Below are 24,637 nucleotides of genomic sequence, written 5' to 3'. Positions count from 1 at the left end.
GATCTGTTGTCTACACAACAAAGCGTAAGTTTATCTGGTGCAGAAGAAAACATGTTTTCCAACGCACAGAAGTAATTGACAATTCACTTCACCTTGATTCAACTCTGAATATGATCTCTCACCTTTGCACTCCAATCTATTGGGGAATTTGTCTCAGCTAATGACACAACTTTAAAGCTACCATTTCTCCTCCACTCTCTATTACCTCAAATTACCTTCCTATATCCCTCATTGTTTAAAACTACATTCTTCTTGAAATGTTCCTTTTTTTCCTTCTTCTACCAAGCATTATTTGATTTATTCATTACATTAAACTCTGGTGCAGAACACTTAATATGTATTTTGTACAACACATTTGAGAAATTCCCTTAAATAACCAGTAATTAGTGTTCTAAATTACTGCTTTGAACACGATTAAGCCAGAGTGTAGCTTCTGTAAATGCAATGTCGTTATGCATTGGTAATGAAGGCTGACCTTCACTTACAAGCCTTTTCCTTGGGCCAGAAAACTGATATCAGAACTTGTGGCTGGATTAGGACCTCTGAAAATAAGGAACAGCTGCTGCCCTAACCACATTAGAATGGCTTTACTGCACTTTTTGATGACTATCAGCTAGAAAAACAGTATTTTTGTTTGCTCCAGAATGACAGTTTGCTAGGAGAAGGGCAATACTGCTTTTGATTATTAGCAGATATTAGCTGATAAGAAGTACTTAGTGGAACAAACCAAAGACTTTTCTGTAGACTACATAAAGTCAGCTGTTTCCTTTGAAAGATGTAGCTCTTGCTTGTGTCAGCAGATATCAGAAGGGTTGACTTCTTGCCTTAATAATGCACTCTGCCAACACAAAAGTTTCAAGCAGATGCAAGGAAGTTCTAGGAGAAATCAGTGCTGTGGTTTATTCCAAGTGTAACCTACTGTCTATCTTCTTGACTTTATACTGCTTTACAAAATTGATATACTTCAGATTGCCAGGCAGAAGAAAAAATAAAGTAAATTAAAACCCCCATAAAAACCAAACAAAACGACCACCCAGGAGTAACACTGGTCAAGAATACCAAGTATCATCAGTTACAGTAAATCAAACGCTCTCAAACTTGGTACATTGGGAATGGCATAAAACTGCATGGAGAGATTGCTGTTATGTTCTCTTATCACCCCAGAAAGCCACATACCCCACTATCATCTTGGAGGAAAAAAAAAAAGGTTCAGTATTTCACATACACACAAACTCTCAAATATTTTCAAGCAGAATACTTGGAAGGAAAAAATCACCAACAAAACTTCTGTCAACAGAAGTCCTTGGTTGAACTCCACGTCCCAACTAGCACTGGTAGGGAGCGCAGAGGAAAGGCATACTAGCTTCAGTGTTCCAGGCCAGATCTCAACTTCCTCAAAGATCAAAAGGCATCTGAGTCCAGGAATTTAGTTCAACCTATTACAGGAGACAGACAACTGCAAAGTGGAATCTTAATCTAAATTTGTACAGTGTTTAGGGATGTCTGAATCAAACCTACCCAGGGTTTATCCTACAATGTCCATTGTGCTAGAGAAAGGAGCAATTAACAGATTGATTCTTTATTGACTTACAGATGAGACCTTGCAAACTCCCTTTGGTTCCCAGAGCTTATGTTTTCTCATACCACAACAGAAGGTCCTCAAAAACCTTGGCATGGATTTACCAACACCTTTCTTAAAATGTCTCATTATTCAAAGCTCTGTATATTTTAGTAGAGCTGATAAGAAATTATATTCCTGTACAAAAAATATTGAAGTACTTACCCTGAATTACCCTTTTCAAGGAAAGCTTTCCCACCCACCTTGGTTTCTTAAGATAACGTGTTCCCTCTAGACTGCAGAGTGGAGCATGACCACAGAAAGCCAATACCAGAAGAATTTTTCCATAGTTGCTCTTAAGGAAAAAAAGTACGTTTCCAAATTTAAAAAGCAGACAAGTAACTGCTGCCTTGTGTGTTCTGGAAAGAACATTAATCAGTTTATTTTTGTAATTTACAAACAACTAGCATAGTTAGATGCTTTGAAGCACTACTCCAAATTTCAGCTGCAACAAATGCAGGAGTACTTTTAACCCAGTTGGTCTTTTGCCAGGCACGTTCTCCCATGAAAACAAGGGCATTTGTGCTACCAAGCACCACGTGCATGGATGGGAAAATAACCCCAAGTACTGTATATCTAAATTATTAGAGCAGGAATTGAACACTGAAATGAGGAATATTTCGAGTTTCGTAATTCCTGGATGGCAACAGGATAATCATGGCCAAGCACAGCTTCTACTTGCATGGGATGAAGTGGGCATATGTATGCACAGATTCAACTTGATCATACTGTTAGAGCTGCACAATCTCAGAAGGCCTTTTGAGTTTCTTCAAAGGCCTTTCAGTAACAGCCAGACCCTTTAAGAAGGAAGACAGAGGGAATGCCTAAACCAGGCTAGACTAATGATGCCTTATAGTTCCATTAGAAACTGTGCAGACCACCTCAGAGAGAATATAAATACATAAGCTGCCTTTAGTACCCTCAGCAAGGTCTTATGAACAGCAACAAGAGTAATCTTAAATAATCTCCTTATAAATGCGAATTAAAATTCTGAATACACAAACCACAAAACTGCACCAATCAAAATGAATTCACTTTCTTGCCCAAAACCAGAATGAACACTCAATAGATGGCAAATGTCATTGAAGGTTAAGGTCACTGCTCCCCTTTCTCCCCTAAAATCACAGCACCTTATTGTTACCTGGTGTTAGTCCAAGGGAGTTCCAGACACTCATGTGATTTGGGGCTCTTGGTACAAGTCAGGTTGAGGTAGCTCACACAATACAGTACATATGCCTAACTGCATAAAGTGACTGTTTTTGCTGTCCTCAACATAAACCACAAGTAACCTGGGAGTAAAGCACTAGAACAACAACTATACAGCGGAGCTGTTGTACCAGCATCACTCCACGTGTCAACCCTGTCAGGGTTCAAGGCCAGGCTGGATGGGGCTTTGGGCACCCTGGTCTAGTGGAGGGTGTCCCTGCTCATTGCAGGGGGTTGGAACTATTTGAGCTTTGAGGTACCTCCCAACCCAAACCAGTCTATGACTAACACAGTCCAGCAGATGTATCCTAGAAAGTAAAGCAAGGTAGATTTATGAATGACAAATACCCACACCTCAGTGAGGTTGTAGAGAGGACTTATAAAGAGACTGAAAAAGGTTGGGATTATCACTCCAGCAGTCAGATGGGATCTCAGATGCAGAACATGGGAGTTCACAGGTGCTTTCAGCTGAACCACCGTGACACACAGATACAGTTCATAGAGCAAATATTTGAAATTAGTTAGAGAGTAAAATATAAATATCACAGAAAATGAATTTTTTGACTGCATACTTGTCAAAGCAAGAACAGCCTCCTATAGCTTCATTTTACTGTTTCCATAATCAGACAAAAAAGTAGCTCTTAGATATTTGTAAGCCACCACCCAGGGAAGGGCCTGAGGTAGGATTCCCCTAGTTCATCTATAAATCATGCAACACTGGGGACACAGCTTCTGCATCCTTTCTTTGCAAGCTCTCTCCATTTTTACTTTATTAGATGCATACACAGTATATAGTAAAGAAACATTTATTCCTTTATAAAGCAGAACAAAACCAAGTAGGTAGAGATTCCACAGCTGTCTGCTTCAAGTGGCAGTTTCTGATAACATTCTCATATCAATGGACAACAACCTTAAAAGGGAGAAAAACTGAAAGTAAAACAAAGCAACAGCAAGTGTACCAGGAAGGCAGAATGAACCCTGCATGCCTTTCCAGCCTTGGAGTGGTGATTTCATCTTTGCTAGGGTGACCTTCCACTGAGTCCAGGCTTGAATACTAATATTAGACTAAAAAGAAGTGTGCCACCCTCTAAATATAATGATGACTCAACACCTAGAGGCTTCAGTGATGTAATATTACCAAAGAGGTTCTGACTTCACAATCTAGATTTTTAAAAATGAAGGCAAAAGGAACAGATCTCTCCTTAAAGAAACACATCCTGCCTCCTAGAGCATCTTCTTGAACTGGCCTGTGGGAAATGGGATCCACAAACATTTCACACATGGCAGCAGACACACCGGCTCCACTTTGTTTAAAAGGAGCACTGAACAGACACATTTCAATTATATGCTTCAGAGTCAGAGCATCAGGAGAAAGTTTCAGTTCCAGAATTAACATATAAAAGTTAAAGACAACACAACAGGCCACTGAACAGTCCAGTGTCTTTTACTGCACCTTAAAAAATAAAAATAGCAGAATGGAGATGTGTTTTGTTGTGAAGTGCTGAATGCAAGCACAAAGGCAAAAAGCCTTTCCAACTAAGGCTACAGAGTTCTCTTAAAGCATCAGTTTTGGACAAATATTCCAGGACTCACTTGAGGTAGCCTTAAATCTTTTTCAGGCACAAGTTCAATAATACATCCTGGGGGGAGCAGGTGGGGGAAGAGTCAAAGGAAGTCTAACACAGAGTTAGTTCTGTAGTAAAAGCAAGTAGTCATCCAATATATGTAAATAAAGTTGTGATGTGAAGGAATCCCTCATGAAAATAGCAACTGTTTTCATAATAAAGTCCTGCCATTAAAGCAGGATTATCTTTTCCATTGACTTGTTAGTTTGACTTTTCTCCTCCCTTCCCCCTCTTACCTCCCTGAAGCTCTGTGTTCAGGAAATCCACTCTTAATCACTCTCATTCCCCAATCTTGCATTCACACAAGAATTAGGATACAATTTAATGCATATTCACAGGATCACAGACTGGTTGAGGTTGGAAAGGTTCTCTGCACATCATCTTGTCCAACTCCCCTGTTCAAGTAAGGCCACCTAGAGCCAGCTGCTCACATCCAGTCAGTTTTTCAATACCCCTGTGAAGAGTGTATTGAAATAGAGGAAGACTGCATCACCTACCCGGGCAACCTGTGCCAGCACTCAGTCACTTTCACAGCAAAAATGCATCCCCTGAAGTTCAGGGGAAGCTTCCTGTGGTTCAGTTTGCCCCACTGCCTTTAGTCCTGTCACTGGGCACAGCTGGAAGGAGCTCAGTCTTCATGGCACCTTCCCTTCAGGTGTTAATACACACCGATGGGATCCTGGACCCTTCTCATCTCCAGGCTGAACAGCCCCAGCTCTCTCAGCCTTTCTCCAAATGAGAGAAGTTCCAGTTCCCCCATCATTTTTGTGGCCTTTCACTGGACTCACTCCACAATGTCCATGTCTTCCATGTACTGGGAAGTCCAGAACTGCACAAGTTTAGTCACTATTTTCTCATGCAGAAATAATAGTATCTCCTATCAGCCTGACTTACATTGGTGAGAAAAAGCACGTAATGACTTTGGCTATCATCCACCAGGCAGCTCCCCCATAAATAAAAGGCTCAGAAACTGATCAGTCTGTCTTCATCTGAAATAAAACTTTCAAGTTTAACAGGTTTTCCTTCTAATTTGATCCAAAAGTGTGGCTAAAGACGAGCATACAGGCTCCAAACAGCATCCTTCCCTCATGTAGGCATACTCTAATAGTGACAGTTTTGTGTGAGCAACTCCTGAGGCATGACAGCACCTGAAGAAACCATCTTAGCAGACAAAGATACTTCACTTTGACAGTGTGCTTACTGATTGCAGATTGAAGGAAGTGACATGCCCCCCTTATAGAAAAGATGGTTTTACAGAAGAGCAATATATGCTCAACAGAAGGGTTACTATCTGGAAACCCTGAAGGCTACATGTTGGAACTTGCTGTTAGAACACACACATACCCACCCTTAGGAGTAATCAGAGTCATGCCCTTTGGCTCTCCACCACAACTGCTTTATCAGGAAAGATAAAAGGACCAGCACCTCCCATTCAGTCACACTGTCCAGCCAAAAATAACGGTCTCAATTTTGCTGTACCTTGTCCTCATAAGTAGTCCCACCAGTTTTCCAAGAGACATGTGGCAAACCCCTGGGTTTGAGTAATTTTATTTTTAGCTGCTTCACAATAAGACTTCCATGACCCAACCCAGTCAGTACTGCACACTCCTAAAACATCTGCTCCTACCATTAACAGGTTACACAACAAAACAAGTGATCAGAACACAGGACAGTGATGAGGACACTGCTGAATGTGATCCCAGCTTTGCAACAGGTTTGTGGATAAGCTACTTTTCCACACTTTTGTTATTCCTTAAAACCAAAGGGCTCGGTGTTTTCTAGTCACAGTGTAAAGAAGGCACAATTTTATTCTCTGTATGAAGGAGCAGGGTGTCTATGATGGGAGTGGAGATGAGCAAAAGCACCTCCTTCAGTTGTAGCAAGCTGTTAACACATTGAAGCTAAGCCATCCCATGCAAATCCCTAAATGCCCCTCTTATCAGCCCAGCTATCCAGGGCATTCTCCTGATCTGAGTAGGTATTTCCTTCCAAGAACACAGGTCTGAAAGGTAGAAAGTATTTTTCAACCAGATGTTCTGTTACTGCAGTAGAATCAGATATATGTGGCTAGTACTTATGCCCCTGTTCTTCTGCCAGTGTTTAAGATCAGGCAGTCACTCCTGAGCAGCTTCCTTTGAGCCACATGGCACCACTTGTCTCCAGACCCCAGGGCCCACAACTCTTTGGACTCCCTCTATGACCTTAGGTTGCCAGACAGGAGAAAACTCAAGCCTGGCCTGATACAGTTTGATCATCTGTAAAGGACATGGCCTTCAGCTGCAAGAATTCCTTATCCTCAGAAAATGAGGGTCCAAACTCAGGCTCCCTACGAATGCCATCACTGCTCTTGGCAGGCAGCTCAGACTCCTTTCTAAGCAGCAGCATACAGCCACATGATATTGTCAGAAGGGTATATCTGATACAGGATGCAGCAAGAACAAAGTGAATCAGCTTATCCACAGTACGGGTGTACGTGCAGCTGAGTGTTCCCTCAAGGTTGCTGCAAGCCCATACTGACTCGAGCACAAACTGGACCTTACATTATATCTGATACAAAACAGCTAAATGCCTTCAAATAAAAAAAAAAAAGTTTAAAACCTCCCTTTTGTGAGTATGCTGCTCAGATATTTATATGTTAAAAGTCTGAACTTGACAGTTCAGCCTCTCAGACACTTCACGTAATGTAACTTAATTAACAGCATGAATTCTTTACCTTTATACTGTTGGCATGCCAAAACCACTCAGAAGTTTATATATTCAAACATGATTTATGCAGCAAGTCCACATACCATATCTAAACAACTGTTTAGAGTGACAGGTTTATCTCTTTCTTTAGTAACTAACTTGTAAGTTCCAAACCAGTTACACCTCCGCTTTCCTCCTAGAAGCACAGGTCACAAGTCAAAGATGCATTGCAAAAACTTATTGGATCAATAGGTAACTGAAGATATTATTGTTAGCAGCATTTATTAGTTATGATTGTGTGAGATTCTACACTTCAGTTTTGTAACAACAATATTTTGTGTTGAATTCATGTGTGCTCTTATCCTGCAGCACCAGTTAATAATAGAAAGGATTATGGGTATTAATCAACTGGGAACACAAGTACATGTTCTAGTGGAATAATAAAAATCATAATCAGCTCTCCAGGTCCTTGGATTTAATGAGAAATCTGAAGGTAATCCCATCTAGTTAAATATAGACTAATGGGAGTAACTGCTTACCTGCAAACAGAGCTGTTCAAACCCTGTCACTGACAGAGAGTTTACAGGCATGCACACAGAACACAATATCCACCTCCACAACCCAGCTGCTATTCTTAAGAGACATCCTTAAGTCCTGCAAGTCTTTGGGGATTGCTATCCCACGTACTTACATAATCACCCATTCCATTTTCTAACTAAGCCATCAGCTAAATACTAGAATCCAGCTCTCAAAAGGGAAAGCTCGGGAGTAAGTGGGGATAGAACTGCTGCAGGATGAAGAGAGATTCTCTAGTTCTAGGCAGGCTTTTGTTTTCTTCCTTTAAACCCAGACTTCCAGACCCCTTTAACTTTAATGAAGTTCTTTACCAGATTAGTTATAAAATTTCACAAAATGGCACAACATAAACACAAGCTGATCAGTAAAAGGGGCTTAAATACAACAGAATGGTGCACTGTTTTCCAAGACTGAAATTTAGAAATTTATTTATATATAAATGTTAATTTTGTTTAGTGCTGTGGTGTGAACTTTTATTTTCATCTGTATTACTCAAACACAAGGCATCATTATAGCAGACAAAGGTGTCTAAAAATTTAAATTACAAACAACTCGGCTTGTACACCCTAAACCCCTTTCAGTACCTTTAACTGGAAGCCTGTATCCTTAGAAACCTTGCTTTATTTCCCTTTCCACTGGTAATTTCCCCACTATAGACCTTTCGTCCACCCTCACCAGTTTCAGTGCTGGTGAATCTGATCTGTTCTTTTATCCAGATACTTCAGCCAGATCGAGTCAAAACCCACTTTTACCAATCCCAGCTGGTTTTTGAATTGAAAATTCTGGACAAGACACTCAAGTAGCCTCAGATGTGCCTGTAACAATTAGTGTAGGTTACTTTCATCAGACAATAATGCCCCAAGCTATCATGTTTATATTCCTGGCATCTCCACCAGGAAGAATACTAAGCTAAGACATAGGAGGAACTGAACACTTCTGACAAAAGTTGAATTTTTTTTCCTATTATTTTTTACTTTAAAAGGATACTGTTTTCAGCCATTCTCTTTTAAACTAACTGCAGAGCTAAAAATATTCTCAGGCAGTTCCTCTTGTCTATGTTCTCACTATCATTCATATTAGATTTTTCCTGATAAAACCATATTTCAGGTAACTTAAAACATATGAGAAAATACAAGGCAGCCTCCCATTACAGTGGAACATGATCAACAAGTGGGACAAACTCAGACATGTTTAACTTTGCAACCTCCATCATAACAGCAGCTATGGTTGCTATGAAGACATGCACCCACATTTCAGTATTCTCCAAATCTGAACAAAAGAGAAATACTTTTGTTTGTCATTGTTGACTAAAAGGATTTTAGGCTTTTGAAATAAACATCATGGCAGAGTGCTGTTGCCACCTGAGGAAACTCATCTCTGATCCAGTTTCTTTGTACAAGACATTAAACTGTTTCATTGAAACTGCAGTAAACAAGCACAAGGTTTATGTTTCTCTCACATTGAAAATATGGAAACTGACACTGTACCTTACTGTCCTCATCTTCAAACACAGACTGGTGAACATTACAAGCAAAGAGAGAATTCGGGAGATCGTTGAAGTCAATGATTTCATTAAAATCTTCCTCTGCAAAGCATCTCTTTAAATCGTTGTCTCCGTGTATGGAGTAGAATAAGAACTGTCCTCCATCCTCCGGGATGCAGCCATAGTGACCAAGGCCTCGCATTCCAAAGAAGTACGAGTCTCCCCTCATCCCTGGCAGCGTGGAGAAGAGAGACACAGTTACACCAGGTTTACAAAAACACCACATTCACTCAAGTTAACCCAGAAATCCCTAGCTTGCAGTATGTGTCACGCTGTTTTAAAGCGACAAATGACCTCTGGAACAGGGTATTGAAATTGGTTTCACTCAAGCTCAAATAGGGACTTTGCTTTAGTCTCATTTATTGGCACAGAGAAGACCCAGCCCTATCAGCACAAGCTGCAATGGCATTATTTGGTGCCCCTTGCCCTCAAAGAAAATACTACACAGTATTTGGGTTAGGAGAGTCATGTCACTGGGAAGGCAGGATGATGCCTCTCGGCTTGCACTGGGCTTAGAAAGTGCAATGTAGTAAGTAAGAAGAAAATGAAAGTTATATCAGGTATCAACTCAAAGAGGAAAAATAAAATACAAAGGAGACCCTGTTGGAAAATAGGATGAATACAGAATCGTTGAAAAACAGCACAACTAAACCACATCACTATCACAAAGAATAAAGTCAATTTTTTCCACAGTTTAAGGAAAGAATGTTTCCTGGTTTTCCAAGCCCATTAGCAATTTCTTTTTTCACATCTTAATTACATTAGCAAATAAAAAAAAAAGGAAAGGAAGAATGACTCAAGACGATTCTTAGCACCTTTTAGGAAAACCCTGTTGACATTGGAGCCCTTACTCCAAATCCATCCCAGTAAAAAGATCATTTTAAGACACACTGAAGGACACAGGAGTAACAAGCCCATACAAACAGTATCCTTACTGTTGATACAAGAATAAACTTCACACCAGCCAAGCAGAGTAAGTAAAGGTCCAGTGTGTTCATTGCTATAAATTCACACTTTTATCATGGCTAGTACAGACAACCCTCAGTGCAGGTGTATTAGACACCAACCTATAACCTCTACAGAGCTTCAGTAGGCTGACCTGAAGCTATGCAAAGAAATAATTCTCTTACAGTTTTATTTATTTCAATAGCAATATGCAATGATCAGCTGCTTTTTCTTCTCATAAGAAGTTAGAGAGTTACATAAACACAGTATGCTCATCTGTTTCAGATTTGCCCTTGCTCTATGCGTGCTTGTTATTTTCTATAAATAGTTGTAAATATTAGGCTCACATACACTATTTAGAACAAGTGTCCAAAATTAAACCCTATGGGTTTATTTAGGCTTAATCTTCGTAAAGCAAAGCTAAATTGTGGAGCTAATTTGCCATGCCTGTGCCTTTCACATAACCTCATTTCTGCTGCAGCTCTGAAGTGACATTTGGCTGATGACAAGCACATCATCCAGTAACCTTATGTTACAGAGGCATCAGTAGCTGTTACTGCTGGAGTCTCAGGGCTAACAACAGAAATCCTCAGGAAAACAAACTGAAGTCATGCCCAAGTCTATTAGTTTGGGGCACCAAGTCAACACTTGCCACGCTCTCAGATCATGTGATTGTGGCAGATTACCCAGTAATTATTAGCAATTAATCAATAATTAGTAATTATTGTTAGCTTAAGTTGTCAAAACAACTGAGTTTGGAAGGGGCACGCAGAGGTCATCTAGTTCAAACCATAAGGTCACACCAAGATAACTCAGGACCTTGTCCAGAGCAATACCACTCGCAGTGTGTATAGTGATGTGCAGAGAGCTGGCAGGTCACAGGATCTCAGCTGTCCTCCTTTCTCAGGTACTAAAATATATTACACAGCTAAAACCAGCATCATTTCCCAGCCCTTTATTCTGTGTGAGCAATTTATGAGGGAGGGGTTTATAACAAAACAAGGAGGCAGTGCTGTAAGGGAGTAAGCGTAATGTGAAAGCCTCAGGCCCACTACCCCTCTCTACTGTGTCAACCTGAGGACAGGTTTTTAGGCTATCAAATACACACCAGCATCTTTGCCAGCTCAGTCTAACATTAGCACAATCATCTGCAACTAATTTCAGTCAAGGAATTTATTTTTTACTGCAAAAAAAGAGCCTGAACAAGTGTTGGAGGTGGCAGCTAGCACTTCAAACAGTATATGAAGTGTATATGAACTCAGTATGACAGCAATATTGCCTCTGGTATTGTAACCAAATCACTCAAGCCCAGTATGACCGTATGTTTCTGTGTAAAATACCCAGGTAAGTATTACCTGGCACTACTGAGGAGGCATCACCACTGTAGCACAAAGCATTAACAGATCAGAGTTGTCTGCATTTGGAGTAGATGAACGTGTTTGCCATTACATCTACCCTGTATCAAGATTATATCCATCGCTTGCAGGGGTATGAAATTAAATCTCAAGCCTGGGATGTTACAGATTTTTGTCAATAAAATATGTCCCTCATAACAACCTACTTGCAGTCAATGAAGATCCTGAGTATTTGATGATCACAGTAAGTACGATACTTCCTCCCCCTGCAAGCATTAGGCAGGATGAGTCCAGTCAGAGAAGGATGTTTCAAGTCAGAGGATAAAGATGACAAGCTGATACTGCAAACTCATAGCAACTTGGATTACAAAGTAACACCCAGTAGGCATTCTAGTGAGAAGGGGGGAGATTAAACTTTATTATTCTTGTTTCTGCCTAAAATCTACAAGAATGTCCTAAGATGTAATAAAACAGGAACTTTGAACCTAAGTAGAACAAGAGAAGCAATTCAGTACAATATTTGCTTTCCATACACATCTCCAATTATAGTTGCTGATTTCTTAAGCTTTACTTTTTAGTCTACTAAATAAGCTTCACTTTCACCATAAAGTATGGCAGTGAAGTCAGACTTCACTGGGCTATGCCCAGACATATGGAAACTAAGGAGGTGACTGGTGACAGTGACCCTGGCTTCACTATAAGGGCAAATCCTGCCTGACAAAATTGGTAAACTTTTGTTACAGCACTGGTAGTAAGAGCAACCAATGTCATCTACCTGGCCTTATGCAAAGCATTTGAGTCCATCCTGGTGTGACATCCATGTCTCTAAATTGGAAAAACATGGATGTGACGAATGGACCACTCATTGGGTAAGGAACTGGCTAAATGGCTGCACTCAAGAGGCAATGATACCACATCCAAGTGGAGGTGAGTAACAAGTGATGGTCCTCAGGGGTCACTACTGGGACTGTTGTTGTTTAACATCCTTGCTAAAGGATCAAGTGCACCCTCAGTACATTTGCCAACAAGACCAAGCTGTGTGGAGCAGTCAGCACACTGGAGGGGAGGGATGCCATTCAGAGGGACCTTGACAGGCTTTAAGAGACCTTACAGCAGCCTCCCAGAATGTTCTGCACTTTTCCTGAAAAGCCAAAATTTAGAATTTTACTTTTCAGCAACTGATCTGCATAAACCATTCCTGAAACTATAAGCTGAGTCTCCACAGCTCTGCAGGAACTTCGTAAGTCACCATATCAAACAATTTCAGCCAGTGATGAGCTGGAATTCTTACTTCTTTCTGCAATATTTACAGTGCTAGATGTGTAAAAAACAAACCTAACTATGTATCCTTTATTATGTCCATCAAACATTTTAGAGCTCAGGTGTGGTAATGGTATTTTGTGGCTTCTTTGAATTTACTTAGCTACTTCAGGCAGTCCTCTGTCAGAAAAAGTTCTCCTTCCAATTCTTATACTATGTTTTTTTTTCATAGAAAGAATTGAATTAGAACAAAATAATTTACATTTCAAATCCCTTAAAACAATTAATTCTAAAGCCACACATCATCCATGAACTGGATTGCCATATAAAATAGACACAACTAGAAGTCATATTTTATATAACTATAATACAATCACTGGATCACATTCGTATTTATATTCAAACTCCTTTCCACAGCTTCTGACAAAATAAATTAACTTCCTCCTCCTTATGATCTCTTTTATATTAGAAAATAAAAAAAAAAAAAAAGAAAGAAAGAAAAATACACCCACATAAGGGTAAAGTGTACTCATCTTAGTTTTAAAAGGGAAAGAGTTCAAACTGAGTTGGGGAGTGAGAAGCAAAGGCACAAGTCAGGAAATCTTTCAAATCCTTAAGACACCAGAAGATATCACATAGAATTTCTGAAGTGACAGTGCCACAAAATAACATGGTAACACTAAGACACCACCCAGCACCAATACTATGCTAAATTAATTCACCAAGACCTTAAAGGGGAAACTACTAAACTCTGTAGCAGGGCTGCTCCCCTTAGAAGGCTGAGACTGACATGACCCTGAGCACAACGACCAACTACCACCAATTCCTGTCCACATCCATTTATCCTCTTTATGTATCATCCACTCATGTGTAACCTAAGTTATTTCTGAACTTGGTGTAGGGTTTGGACCCTAAACTTTCAAGTCAGAAAATACATTACACAGAACAGAGGACCTCAGGAGTGCAGCACTATTAACCCTCGGAAAATCACTGCAGCCCCTACCCTTCCAGGCCCTAGGTGGCACCTCCTTGTCACTCCTTTTGTGATATACATACACACAATTTGCATCACTTTACACTGCTTAAGTTATTGCAAACTTCTCCTCTGATTAAGGGGTGCAAGAACTTATAATTTGGGATAGCTCAAAATGTGAAATGCCTTCCTCCTGGAACAGATTAGGTCTCCTCAGTATCTAACCCAGCAGATCCTGTAACCAAAAGCTCTGTATAGATTCCAGGTGGGAAATAGGTATTCATTCAGTGACCCCACTATTTTCAGACATGGTACACCTCTAATTAAAATTGACAGAGACCAGCAGAAAATTATATTCATGGGCAGAGAGCAATAGCTGACTGAAGATTCTATTTGGAAAAAAATGTTATTAAAACCACTGCTTTTTCAGTGTCAAACTGAAAAGGCAAAGATATACTTTTCATTGTGAAATTAACCAGAGAACCTCAGCTGAAATTTTGCTGAACTAAAATAACTTGAGCACATGAGTGTTTGAATGGACCAATGCCTATGTATCACCAAGCACATACAGATTTATCCCCTGGTTTTATGGAAACTAATAAGGCATTTCCTTGGTGACCACTTCAATGCCTTAAGAGTTTTTAAAAAGAATCCCTAGGGGACGTCAAGAAACAGGCACACATCTCTTGAAATTGCTAGGAAACTTTACTTTCTCTTTTTTTTTTTTTTGAACAGTACTTGCCATGACAAACAACATAGTTAAAAATAGAATAAAGCAAACAAAATGTTACAAATAGAAACTTTTAGTTTACAGTGATTATATTTAAAGCATTATTGAATCCTAAGTGCAAACCTGGAAGCTGTAATCTAAAGGAATTAAAATTTGGGAAAACAATAAAGCAAGAAGTTGCAGTTGTTTTTCTAGAAGGGTCCAGAAAAAGCATAGGGATTCCACCTCTGATCCCACTGAAATGAAAAAAAAAAATGAGATTTTGTAAGTCCAAGGGAAAGGGTGAAAGAGGAGAGGAATCAAGCCCTCTGAGTGAGATCGTAGAATGGTCTGGGCTGGAAGGGACCCCAAGGATCACAGAGTTCCAACCCCCCTGCCACAGGCAAGGCCACCAACCTCCAGGCCTGGAGCTACACAAGGTTGCCCAGGGCCCCATCCAACCTGGCCTTGAACACCCCCAGGGATGGGGAATCCACCCCCTCTCTGGGCAGCCTGTTCCAGCACCTCACCACTCTCTCTGTAAAGACCTCCCACCGAATATCTAATTTAAACCTTCCCTCCTTTAGCTTCAATCCACCCTCCTTGTCCTGCCATTATCTACCCTTTTAAAAAGTTGATTTCCCACCTGTTTCTCTGCTCCCTTCAGGTACTGGAAGGCTGCAATGAGGTCCCCCCGCAGCCTTCTCTTCTCCAGGCTGAACAAGCCCAGCTCCCTCAGCCTCTCTTTGTAGGGGAAGTGCTCCAGCCCTCTGATCAGCTTTGTGGCTCCTCTGAACCTTCTCCAACAGTTCCACATCTTTATTGTACTGGGGGCCCGAGATCTGGACACAGGACTCCAGATGGGGCCTCACAAGGGCAGAGCAGAGAGGGACAATCACCTCCCTGTCCCTGCTGGTCACTCCTCTTCTGATGGAGCTCAGGATACCATTGGCCTTGGGAGCTGCAAGAGCACACTGCTGGCTCATGTTAAGTTTCTCATCCACCAGAACCCCCAAGGCTGCTCTCAAGGAGCTCTTCTCCCAGTCTGTATCTATGCCTGGGATTCCTCCAGCCCAAATCTTACTGAAGTAATCATTTCTTACTTAAAAATATTCACTGGCTTAATGAAAGCAGAGTCAGAAGTGTTAACCTGAGGATACAACTCTTGCTGAAGTCAAGTGGACCTTCAGAGAAGGCTCTGGCAGCAGGTATGAGTGGAACAGGAAAGTTCTGATGGTAGGAACCTACTGACATTTCATTCCACTCTGCCCAACGAACACTGGAGGTTAGTATTAATCTTTATATGGTGCTAATACTTTGCTATTGAAATCTCCCACAGACTTAACTGGAGGCACTTTACTTAATTACAAAGAGGAGAGCAAGACCTCGTGCAACAGGATGACTGATGCAGCCTCAAAAGCAACATAGTCACCCCTTCCCTCAACCTTCCCCTCTGCACCTCCTACCTGGGCAACGACTGTTCCCCCACTGCAGTGGAGTCCACTCACATTTTAACTCCAGTTTGGTTAGCACCACCCAAAAATAATGTCAATCTCTTCCAGGAGTGGCAAATACGAGGAAGATGATATTATTTATTTATTTATTTTAAATGCTAACCAGTGCAGATCCCAAATAGTCCAATCCTTTCCGTTGACACTTTAGCCATATTGAATTTAGCTAAGGCTTTGTAACTATTTTTGGAAGCTTTTAACACACAAAGGGACTACTCACTTTTATGCATCTAAAGCAGGGCTGGTCAGCTCAAGCAGTCCAAGACCTGTATATTGCTTGGAAAGGCCGGATGTGCATCCCACGGCAGGGATGTGTCCTATGACCAGTAAAGGAACTCAGTTGGCATTGGCTTCCTAAGCAATCTGTATCTCCAACCCTGCAGAAAACGAGCTGGTATATACTGGTCTTCAACCCTATCAAGCCAAGGCTCCAGCCCCATTCCACAGGGAGAAGATGATACTTTGATTAACTGATGCAAGGAGTGAAGATTTTATGCATTGTTCTTAAGGTCAAGAAGCTGGGCTATGCTGAATCAACCACTTAATGTTACCATGGTAACATTAAGGTACTCAAAGAAGAGAAAGCCCTCCCTAAACCCAAAGGAACCAGAACAAGCTTCCTGATTACCTTCACTTGGCCTCGACACTACTCTATTTAAAGCCAACCAGTTTTATAAGGGCCACACAGTATTACATCACTGGCCTTCAGCCAGATCTGTCACCTCACAGAGGGGTCAGTAGAACACTCGTTTAATAGCCCTCTAACTTGTCACATAAAATTCACAACTGTACCCCAATTCTTACCAAGCCCTACCTTCCCTTTCCCTGTTGTGAGGGAAAAAGGAAGAAACCATGTAAATCAGACCTATGTGGAACAGTGTTTAACTCCTAGAAGATACTCCTGAGACACCATGAAGACTTAGAATTTCAAATTTCCCTTGAAAATGAATTTCTGCTGGTACATATAAGTAATTTGTAACTTAAAAAAAATTAAAGACTCCAATGCAATGATAAACATTTCCAATATAAACAACAGCAAATCAAGCCACTCGATCTGAATACACACCAATATTTGGGAAAGGACAGACAAACCACATCACATTGCTGATGTGAGCAGCTTCACAAAACTTTAAGGAAAACGGGACAGTTCCTGCTGTTAGAAAAAGGTAACAGTTACTAGTTAAAGTTGATAATCTGTGGAAAATCATCTGTTCCTGTTCACTGTGATTCGTTTTCAGTTTTCCTCCTTGTTTTATATTCTTACAGTATTCAAAATTCCAAAGATGAGGGATGATGAGTAACCACACAGCTTAGCTTTACTGCAAGGATAAATGCAGTGGAGTTTCCTTACAGAAATTACGTGTTTTAATAGAAAAGGAATTCTCATTTTCTACAGAACAACCGCTCTAACAAGGTGAACAACAGAGGGAGAGCCCATTCCTGAGCGCAGAACTTAAAAGCCTAACGCAGCAGCTCCTGTCAGGCACAGCCCCTGACTGAGCTACAGCTCTCACTTGACTTCTTCCAGCTGTATAAGCCTACCACCCGTTTTTCCTTTCAGGAAACCAGATTAGATCCTAAACTCGAGCATCCGAAGGACCAAAGTATTCTACAGAGACACAAAAGAGTCCGGGAGAGGCGGGGAAAACCCGAACCAAGTTTCTCAGAGCTACCTGCAGGCTACGCGAGCGTCAAACAACGCTGGTGCGCGATGCCGCAGCCAACTTTAAAGCAGCCCAAGAAGCCTCTCCCTCTCTCAAGGATGAGGGGCTTCGCTGCAGCCCCGCACGCCAGCCTTAGCCTGAAGGCTCTACAAGTAGCCGGGACGGGGCTGCACCGCTGCCAGCCTGCCCCTGCTTCCCGCCCCGCGCAGACCCCAGCACACCCCGCCTCCCCCTCACCTCACTGGGGGCCTCTCCATCCCCAGCGGACGGACCTACCTGCCCCGCAGGACGACCCGCCACGACGCCCTCCCACACCGCGCATCTCCTCCGCCCGCTGGCCACTTCCAGCCGCCCCCGCGGAGCTGCGCGGCGGGCACCGAAACCCGCCAGAGGGAAAGCCCGGCAGCCCGCCTGAACACCCTCCCTCCCTCCCCGGTAAAAGGAGCCCCGAGGAACGAGCGGCGCCCAGGAGGGGGCAGGACGGCGGGAGCCGGGGGGAAGACCCGGCGGGGCGGTTACATAACCCCGCCACGGCGGGCGCACGGCGCCAGGTCAGCGGGGCAGGGCTGCGACCGGGCGGCCCCACCGGAGAAAGAGTCCCTGGCGGCGGCGGCCTTGCTTTGCCCTTACCTGCCGCAGCTCGCTCGCCGCTCGCCCTTCGCCTCCCCGTCCGCCTCCCCTGTCGCCGCTGAGCGCCGAAGACCGCGCCGCCGGCTCCTCAGCGAGCGCCGCGCACCTCTCACCCGCCCGCGCCACTGAGGCGAAGGTGGAGGACGAGGAGGGAAGGGCGAGGGAGATGCCGCAACCCAATCAGCAAACTCCCCACCCAAACGGGCAGGCCAGAGCCACCAATAAGAACGCGAGAGGCAAATCGGCCACGCCCCCTCCAGCCCCGACCTCGCCCCTCACCTCCAACCGCTTCGCGCCGGGTCTCAGCGGCCGGCGCGGGCGGAGGTGTCGCCGGCTTTGCGGAGCCGGGAGAGCGGGGAGGGTGGGGGTCTCACGTTGCTCCCGGCACCCACGGGGTGGCAGGGACCAGGCAGCGGTTTGTGTCCTCGTTACTAGTCCGTGGTAAAGCTTCCCTCCCTCAGGGTGTCGCTCCCCCTGCTCTGAGGTGAGGCGGGGTGGGGCGGGCAGAGGGGTGGGATGGGGATGGGGATGGGGATGGGGATGGGGATGGGGATGGGGATGGGGATGGGATGAGATGGGGATGGGATGGGATGGGGTGGGGAGGGGAGGGGTGGAGCGAAGTGAAGTGGGATGAGGTAGGGATACGTGAGATGGGATGGGGTGAAGTCAGATGGGATGGGGTGAAGTCAGATGCGAATGGGTAGGAGGGGGTGGGATGGAGAGAGGGTGGAATGGATGCTCACATAGTGCCACTACACCTCACCACCGGCTTAGTGACAAACCTAATGCCCGCCCCCACCCCTAAATACCTCTGGGGGAAGGAGCTCCCAAGCACCATTCCGATCACCCCTAAGCAGACGGGCCCTAGAACTGAGATGCATCTGGAACAGATACCATTGACATTCATCCCTTCTTCACACTAACAGGTGAATAAGGTCTGTCTCCCTCTCACAGACGAGGCCAGAAGGTGCATTTGTAGGACTTTTAGCAACATTAGGGTTACAGTGGGAAAAAGTGTATCAAGGCCAACCGTGGTCATGATTTTTAAAAGCAGAGAAAGCGTTCAGATGCCCCCAAGGCATGCTTCATTAAAGGAAGGGCTATTTTCTCTCTTCCAGCTGCAAGTCAGAGGCTAATGCCGATTTTTCTGCAGTGTCTTCGCTTTGGAATGTAGTACAGAGGGATTCAATCAATAGGATGATACAGAAATGTAAATAGGTTTCTGTAAAGAGGGCTTGGAAAATCTATAGAACACAACGGGGAAGTAGAAGACTCCCAGGTAATTATTAAATACCCTATAAAAAAATCCATGAAAGGAATAATTCCTCATTATTTAAAAATATATAAAAAGATGTGTGCCATTTATAGCAGCACTTTCCAATAATAGCAGAAAAAAACCCTAGTTGTAATGAAGAAGATCGATAGCATCTCCCACCTCATCTCTGCAAATACCCAGGAGCGATGCAGTGTAGGTTGCTGCTCTTGCAACGGAAGAGTTTCTTCCTGGTCCCATTAACTAAAGACTGACGTATCCCTTGCTGCATATCTTGTTTAGACACCTTCCAGGCTTTCTTCTTTGGTTCCACATTTCTTTGTTTTTTAATATAAAATAGGGAACTGATAGTATTAATTGTTTATTTCTTGTTATTTCATGCTTGTGCCTAAAATATGAATCCCTGACCATGGTCTTACTGCTTTGGGCACTGTGCAGAAGAGAAAGCAAGCTGTGGAACCAAAGGTGTCACGATATAATCTATTCAGGTTTCAAATCAAATTATATGCTTATTGTATGGGTTTTTGTGTTCAGAACTAAACCTGACTGGATATCTTCCTTTTGTCTCCGTTTATACCTGGTCTCTTTGCACAGTGCCTTAGATTCCTGACTAGGAAGAGCATCTACCGTGCTTTTACTCATGTAGAACATGTCTCATGTTTTATGTTACACAGTTTCCTTGTGTCTCTTCATCCCCACACCTCTTCTCTGTGTCTTGCTTGCAGTAGCCAATCTCAAGTTTTATTCTTTTTTATATTTTCATATTGGGAAGAACACTTTCATTGTGATGGATTGCCCTAGTCTATGTTTTCCTTGTAGTGAAATGGGAATCTCTGCAGTTGTGAAAGCAAGCTCATCCATGTTCAGGAAAACTCAGGAATGCCTAAGTCAGAACTTTGGCTTTTATATCCTTCCAGTCGTTATTGATAGAATTAAGAGGGGAGAAATTCCACTGCAGTAAAAATGTCCTTTGAATTAGGTAATAGCGAGGATGGCAGCAATTGCAGGGTGGGTAATGTGGCCTGTTGTGAGCATTAAAGGTTTGTATTAGGAAAGGTCACAAGATAATATATTATTTAGACACAGAAAAGTGGCATTGCAAAACTAAAGGAGTAAGAGCAACTGAGAGAACACCCTTTGGGGAGTCACACCCCCTTACCTGTTCAGGCCCCAGTGCTATTCGGGCCATGCTTCCTAAATGCTGTGGGCATTTTCCCACAACCCAAGTCATTGTAGAGTGCCAAAATCTGGAGGAAGCTGAAATTCTGGAAATCGAACCGAAGGAGGTGATAAAACAGCTGCCACTTACAAGATTTGCAAGCAGTGCTGTAGTCCTGCTCCCACAGAAGTGAGTGGGAGTTTTGTTACTGATATCTCAGGGCACACAGGCTTAGCCCACCTCATCCAGACCCTAAGCTTCATTATCTTCAGTCTGCACCTGCTTCTTACATACAGATTTGATCTGTAAGTGAAAGTGGCCTCTCAAATGTACGGAACTTCGACACAAATAAAGTGCTGTAACCAAAACACTTTGCTCTCCTATGTTATGCTGATTTCTGATCACCAGAACACAAACACCGACTCACTCCCACAGCCTTTGCAGGAGCTTTGACAAAGTTTTCTGAAGAACTAAGTAATGCCACAAAATCTGTGCATTCTCAAGGAGCAAATGCTGCTTCCTTTGCATTTCTGCTCGCTGGGATAATCCCGAATTCTTTGGCCAGATATGGATTATGATTTCTTGCAAATGGCTGAGCCTGGAGATTAGAGTGGATAAAGCAAGTGAAATTAATGTTGACACTATCAGCATTACCATACCCTTGATTGTTTCTGTTACTTTTTCAGAATATAAACCCACAGTTGGACCTAGCTCTGTATCTTGTCTCCAGCAGTCAAGGCTGGGTGCTTAGGAAAACAGTGTAAAAATAGAACATTTACTCTTATCCTATTTACCTTACAATTTTCCAGCAACTAGTGAGGTAGGGACTACTGGAACTCCGGGTTGTATCTAAGCTACTATGCTTGTGCGTTTGCTTTCCACAATATGCTGTGCCATCACAGTTCTTCACTGTATAGAAACAACTTCAAAAGTCTTCCTCCTGATTGCTTTATTAAGTGTTCCTTTGCTATGAGAGGCGGTAAAGGCAATTTCTTTTTTGATCCTCTCATCATCATTACTTTCCAGACTCTTAAGTGGATTTCCCTTCAGCTATTCCACTTTCAAGATGATGTGTTTTTCTCTATTTCCATTGTGAAACCTCATCACCATTCTCTACATCCTTTCTAATTTTACTAGAAAACACTACTTTTAAAACTTTGATTCTACTAAAATGACTGTTGAATTTTGCTTGAAGAATTTTGCAAATCTGATGGGAGCAGATGAGGGAACTGGGGTTGTTCAGTCTGGAGAAGAGGAGGCTGAGGCAAGACCTTATCACCCTCTACATGTACCTAAAAGGAGGTTGTAGTGAGGCAGGGATCGGTCTCTTCTTCCAAGTAACACATGATAGGACCAGAGGAAATGGCCTCAAGTTGCACCAGGGGAGGTTTACATTGGAAACATTTCTTCACCAAAAGGTTTATCAGTCACTGGAACAGGCTGCCCAGGGAGGTGGTTGGGTCACCGTCCCTGGAGGTATTTAAAAGCCGTGTAGATGTGGTGCTCAGGGACAGGGTTTTGTGGTTGGATTTGGTGGTGTTAGGTTAATGGTTGGACCTGATGATCTCAAAGGCCTTTTCCAACCTAAATGATCTGATCTGGAACAGGCGAGAGCTGCATAGCCAAGGGACTCAGAAAAAACTATACGCATGAGAGCGATAGAATCCTATAACTTTGGGGCTCCCCTCTTCATCTAAGGGGGGGAGCTACTAATTCTTAACATTCAGTTTGCCTTTTTGACCCCTTCCGAGCCTTACACTAACATTTTCAGAGAGCTTTCCACTTCAACCCCCAGATAGCCCCCAGCAAAAGAGATAGCTTGTTCCAGTCTCCATGTACATAGAGGCAGGGTTATTTTTTCCCACGCACGTTGCTTTGCGCTTATCACCGCCGAGCTTCATCTGCTGTTTTATCACCCAGTCACTCAGTGCAGTGAGACAGCGTAGCCTTGACACCTCCACAGTGCCATCCCGTGCGTGTAGAGCAACTGCAGAGCAGCTTAGAGACAATGTGTTGCAGATGTTTAAATAAAAATGTGCAAAGGAAAAACTGCTTCTTCTTTTTCATTCACCTGTGGAGCGTTTTGTACCATTCTGGGTGCCAGTTTAATTACTGCCCCAATGGAAAACTGCTGCAGAAAAGGGGAGTATCCTTCACTCACTGTAAGATTTCAGTGCCTGTAGAGCCCTTGCACATGATACTCCAGGTTGATCATGGAGCAGGGCTGTTTCTTTAGGGATTTGGAGATTCAGAGAAGCACGTGCTTCAGCTGTGCACAGGGATGCCAGTTCTCTCCAAATCTGGTATGTGGGGGTCAGGCAGGTCGGGAGAACCTGTGGCACCACTCTGGAAAGACCTGAGCTCCCAGCCTTGCAGCAGGAGAGCTGCTGCATTTGCCTCTGCTGCTCCCTATAACCCTCTCTCCAGTATATTCAGGGTGTTTCTGAGCATCTTCAGACTCAGACAGAGGTCAAACAGGAAACTTGTGTCTTTTAAGGCAATGAGAAGAGGAACAAAGTCTTCACATTTTCCATCCACTTCTGAGAGTGAGAGCTGCCTAAAGAAAAGTCTTTTTGATTTGACATACCAAAAAGTCTGTATCTAACATAAAGTCACACAAAATAAAGCTTTATTATCTTACAGCTAACCCTCAGTTTTGAAGTCAACAAAAATGCCATGTCCCAATTTTCAGTTAAGGAATATTTTTAACCAAGAAATGTTTTTTTAGCCTAGATGCATGCTAGATCAAGGGGAAAAGTGGGTTTCATTGACTTTTAAAATGATCTCTGTTTCATGAAAGTACAAAACCAAAAAAAAAAGCCTTTTGTTCTGGAACAAATATCATCTTTAAAGTACAAGTACAGTTCTCTCAAATCTGAAATATTAAGTCCAGATTTAAATTCCTCCATTTGAAAGAGTAAATTTTCATCTTGCTGAAATGCATAAGGTATTTAAGATGACTGTTGTGACCTATGGGTTGTTTCTTCTCAGCATCATCCCTATGCAAAATGAAGGCAGCGCTGTGTGAATCGCTGATCGTGTGCATACCTGCTACCAAAGCTACAAGCAGCTCACCTGTGAAAGTAGAGGGATCATAGAATCATAGAGTATGTTAGGTTGGAAGGGACCTTTAGAGGTCATGTAGTCTAAGCCCCCTGCAGTAGCAGGGACATCTTCACTAGATCAGGTTGCTCAGAGACCCATCAAGCCTGACCTTGAATATCTCCAGGAATGGGCCCTCCACTACCTCTCTGGGTAACCTGTTCCAGTGATCTACCACCCTCATATTGAAGAACTTTCTCCTAAGATCCAACCTAAATCTCCTTTTCTCAAGTTTAAAACCATTACCTCTTTTCCTACTGCTACATATCCTCATGAACAGTTCTTCCCCAGCTTTCTTACAGGCACCTTTGGGGTATTGGAAGGCTGCTGTAAGGTCCCCCTGGAGCCTTCTCTTCTCTGAGCTGAACAAGTCCATATCAAACTGCAGACACAGGATTTTAAGGAGACTGATTTCCTTGTTTCTTTAAAAGATTGCCCTTTTCCCACTGATCTTCTCTCTGCAGAGTCTTAGACTGTTTCATAATTGGTTCACTAAGGTCAAGGCCTGTGCTAGCTACCACGCAAATTCAAAAGCAGTCTTGGAGGTACAGTCGCAATTCAACAGCTTGACTGATAATGTCAGCTCAAATTCCTCAAGAACAAACTGTGGTTTGCTGCCATGTGTTAACAAGTACAAGCACTTCATTTCTAGGATTTACCCAATCAAAACATGGGAAGCAGAAACATCTGGCTTGTCAAAAATGATCATGAGCTTATAGAAGGGATGACAAAGATGCCATACAATTAAAATCCAGGAAATGAGCACAGTTTAACCAGGACGTGAGTTCAGCCTCTAAACACAC

At 42.8% G+C, this 24,637-nt stretch overlaps 1 protein-coding gene across 1 annotated transcript in view; it reads right to left on the bottom strand.

Annotated features, from left to right (window-relative positions):
- RCAN2 (regulator of calcineurin 2) overlaps window positions 1–18,401 on the bottom strand; it is a gene marked incomplete at its 5' end in the record, with an annotated part of 85,349 nt that extends 66,948 nt beyond the window's left edge. Inside the window, 2 exons of the mRNA XM_084261657.1 lie at window positions 9,198–9,424; window positions 18,301–18,401. Of these exons, the coding sequence (XP_084117783.1) occupies window positions 9,198–9,422 (225 nt within the window). The remainder of the gene's footprint in view (window positions 1–9,197; window positions 9,425–18,300) is intronic.
- Between the last annotated feature and the right edge of the window lie 6,236 nt (window positions 18,402–24,637).

The sequence above is a fragment of the Gallinula chloropus genome, assembly GCF_964237585.1.
Source record: "Gallinula chloropus genome assembly, chromosome: 3".
NCBI classification, from domain to species: Eukaryota; Metazoa; Chordata; class Aves; order Gruiformes; family Rallidae; genus Gallinula; species Gallinula chloropus.
This window is presented reverse-complemented; position numbering and strand designations above follow the sequence as displayed.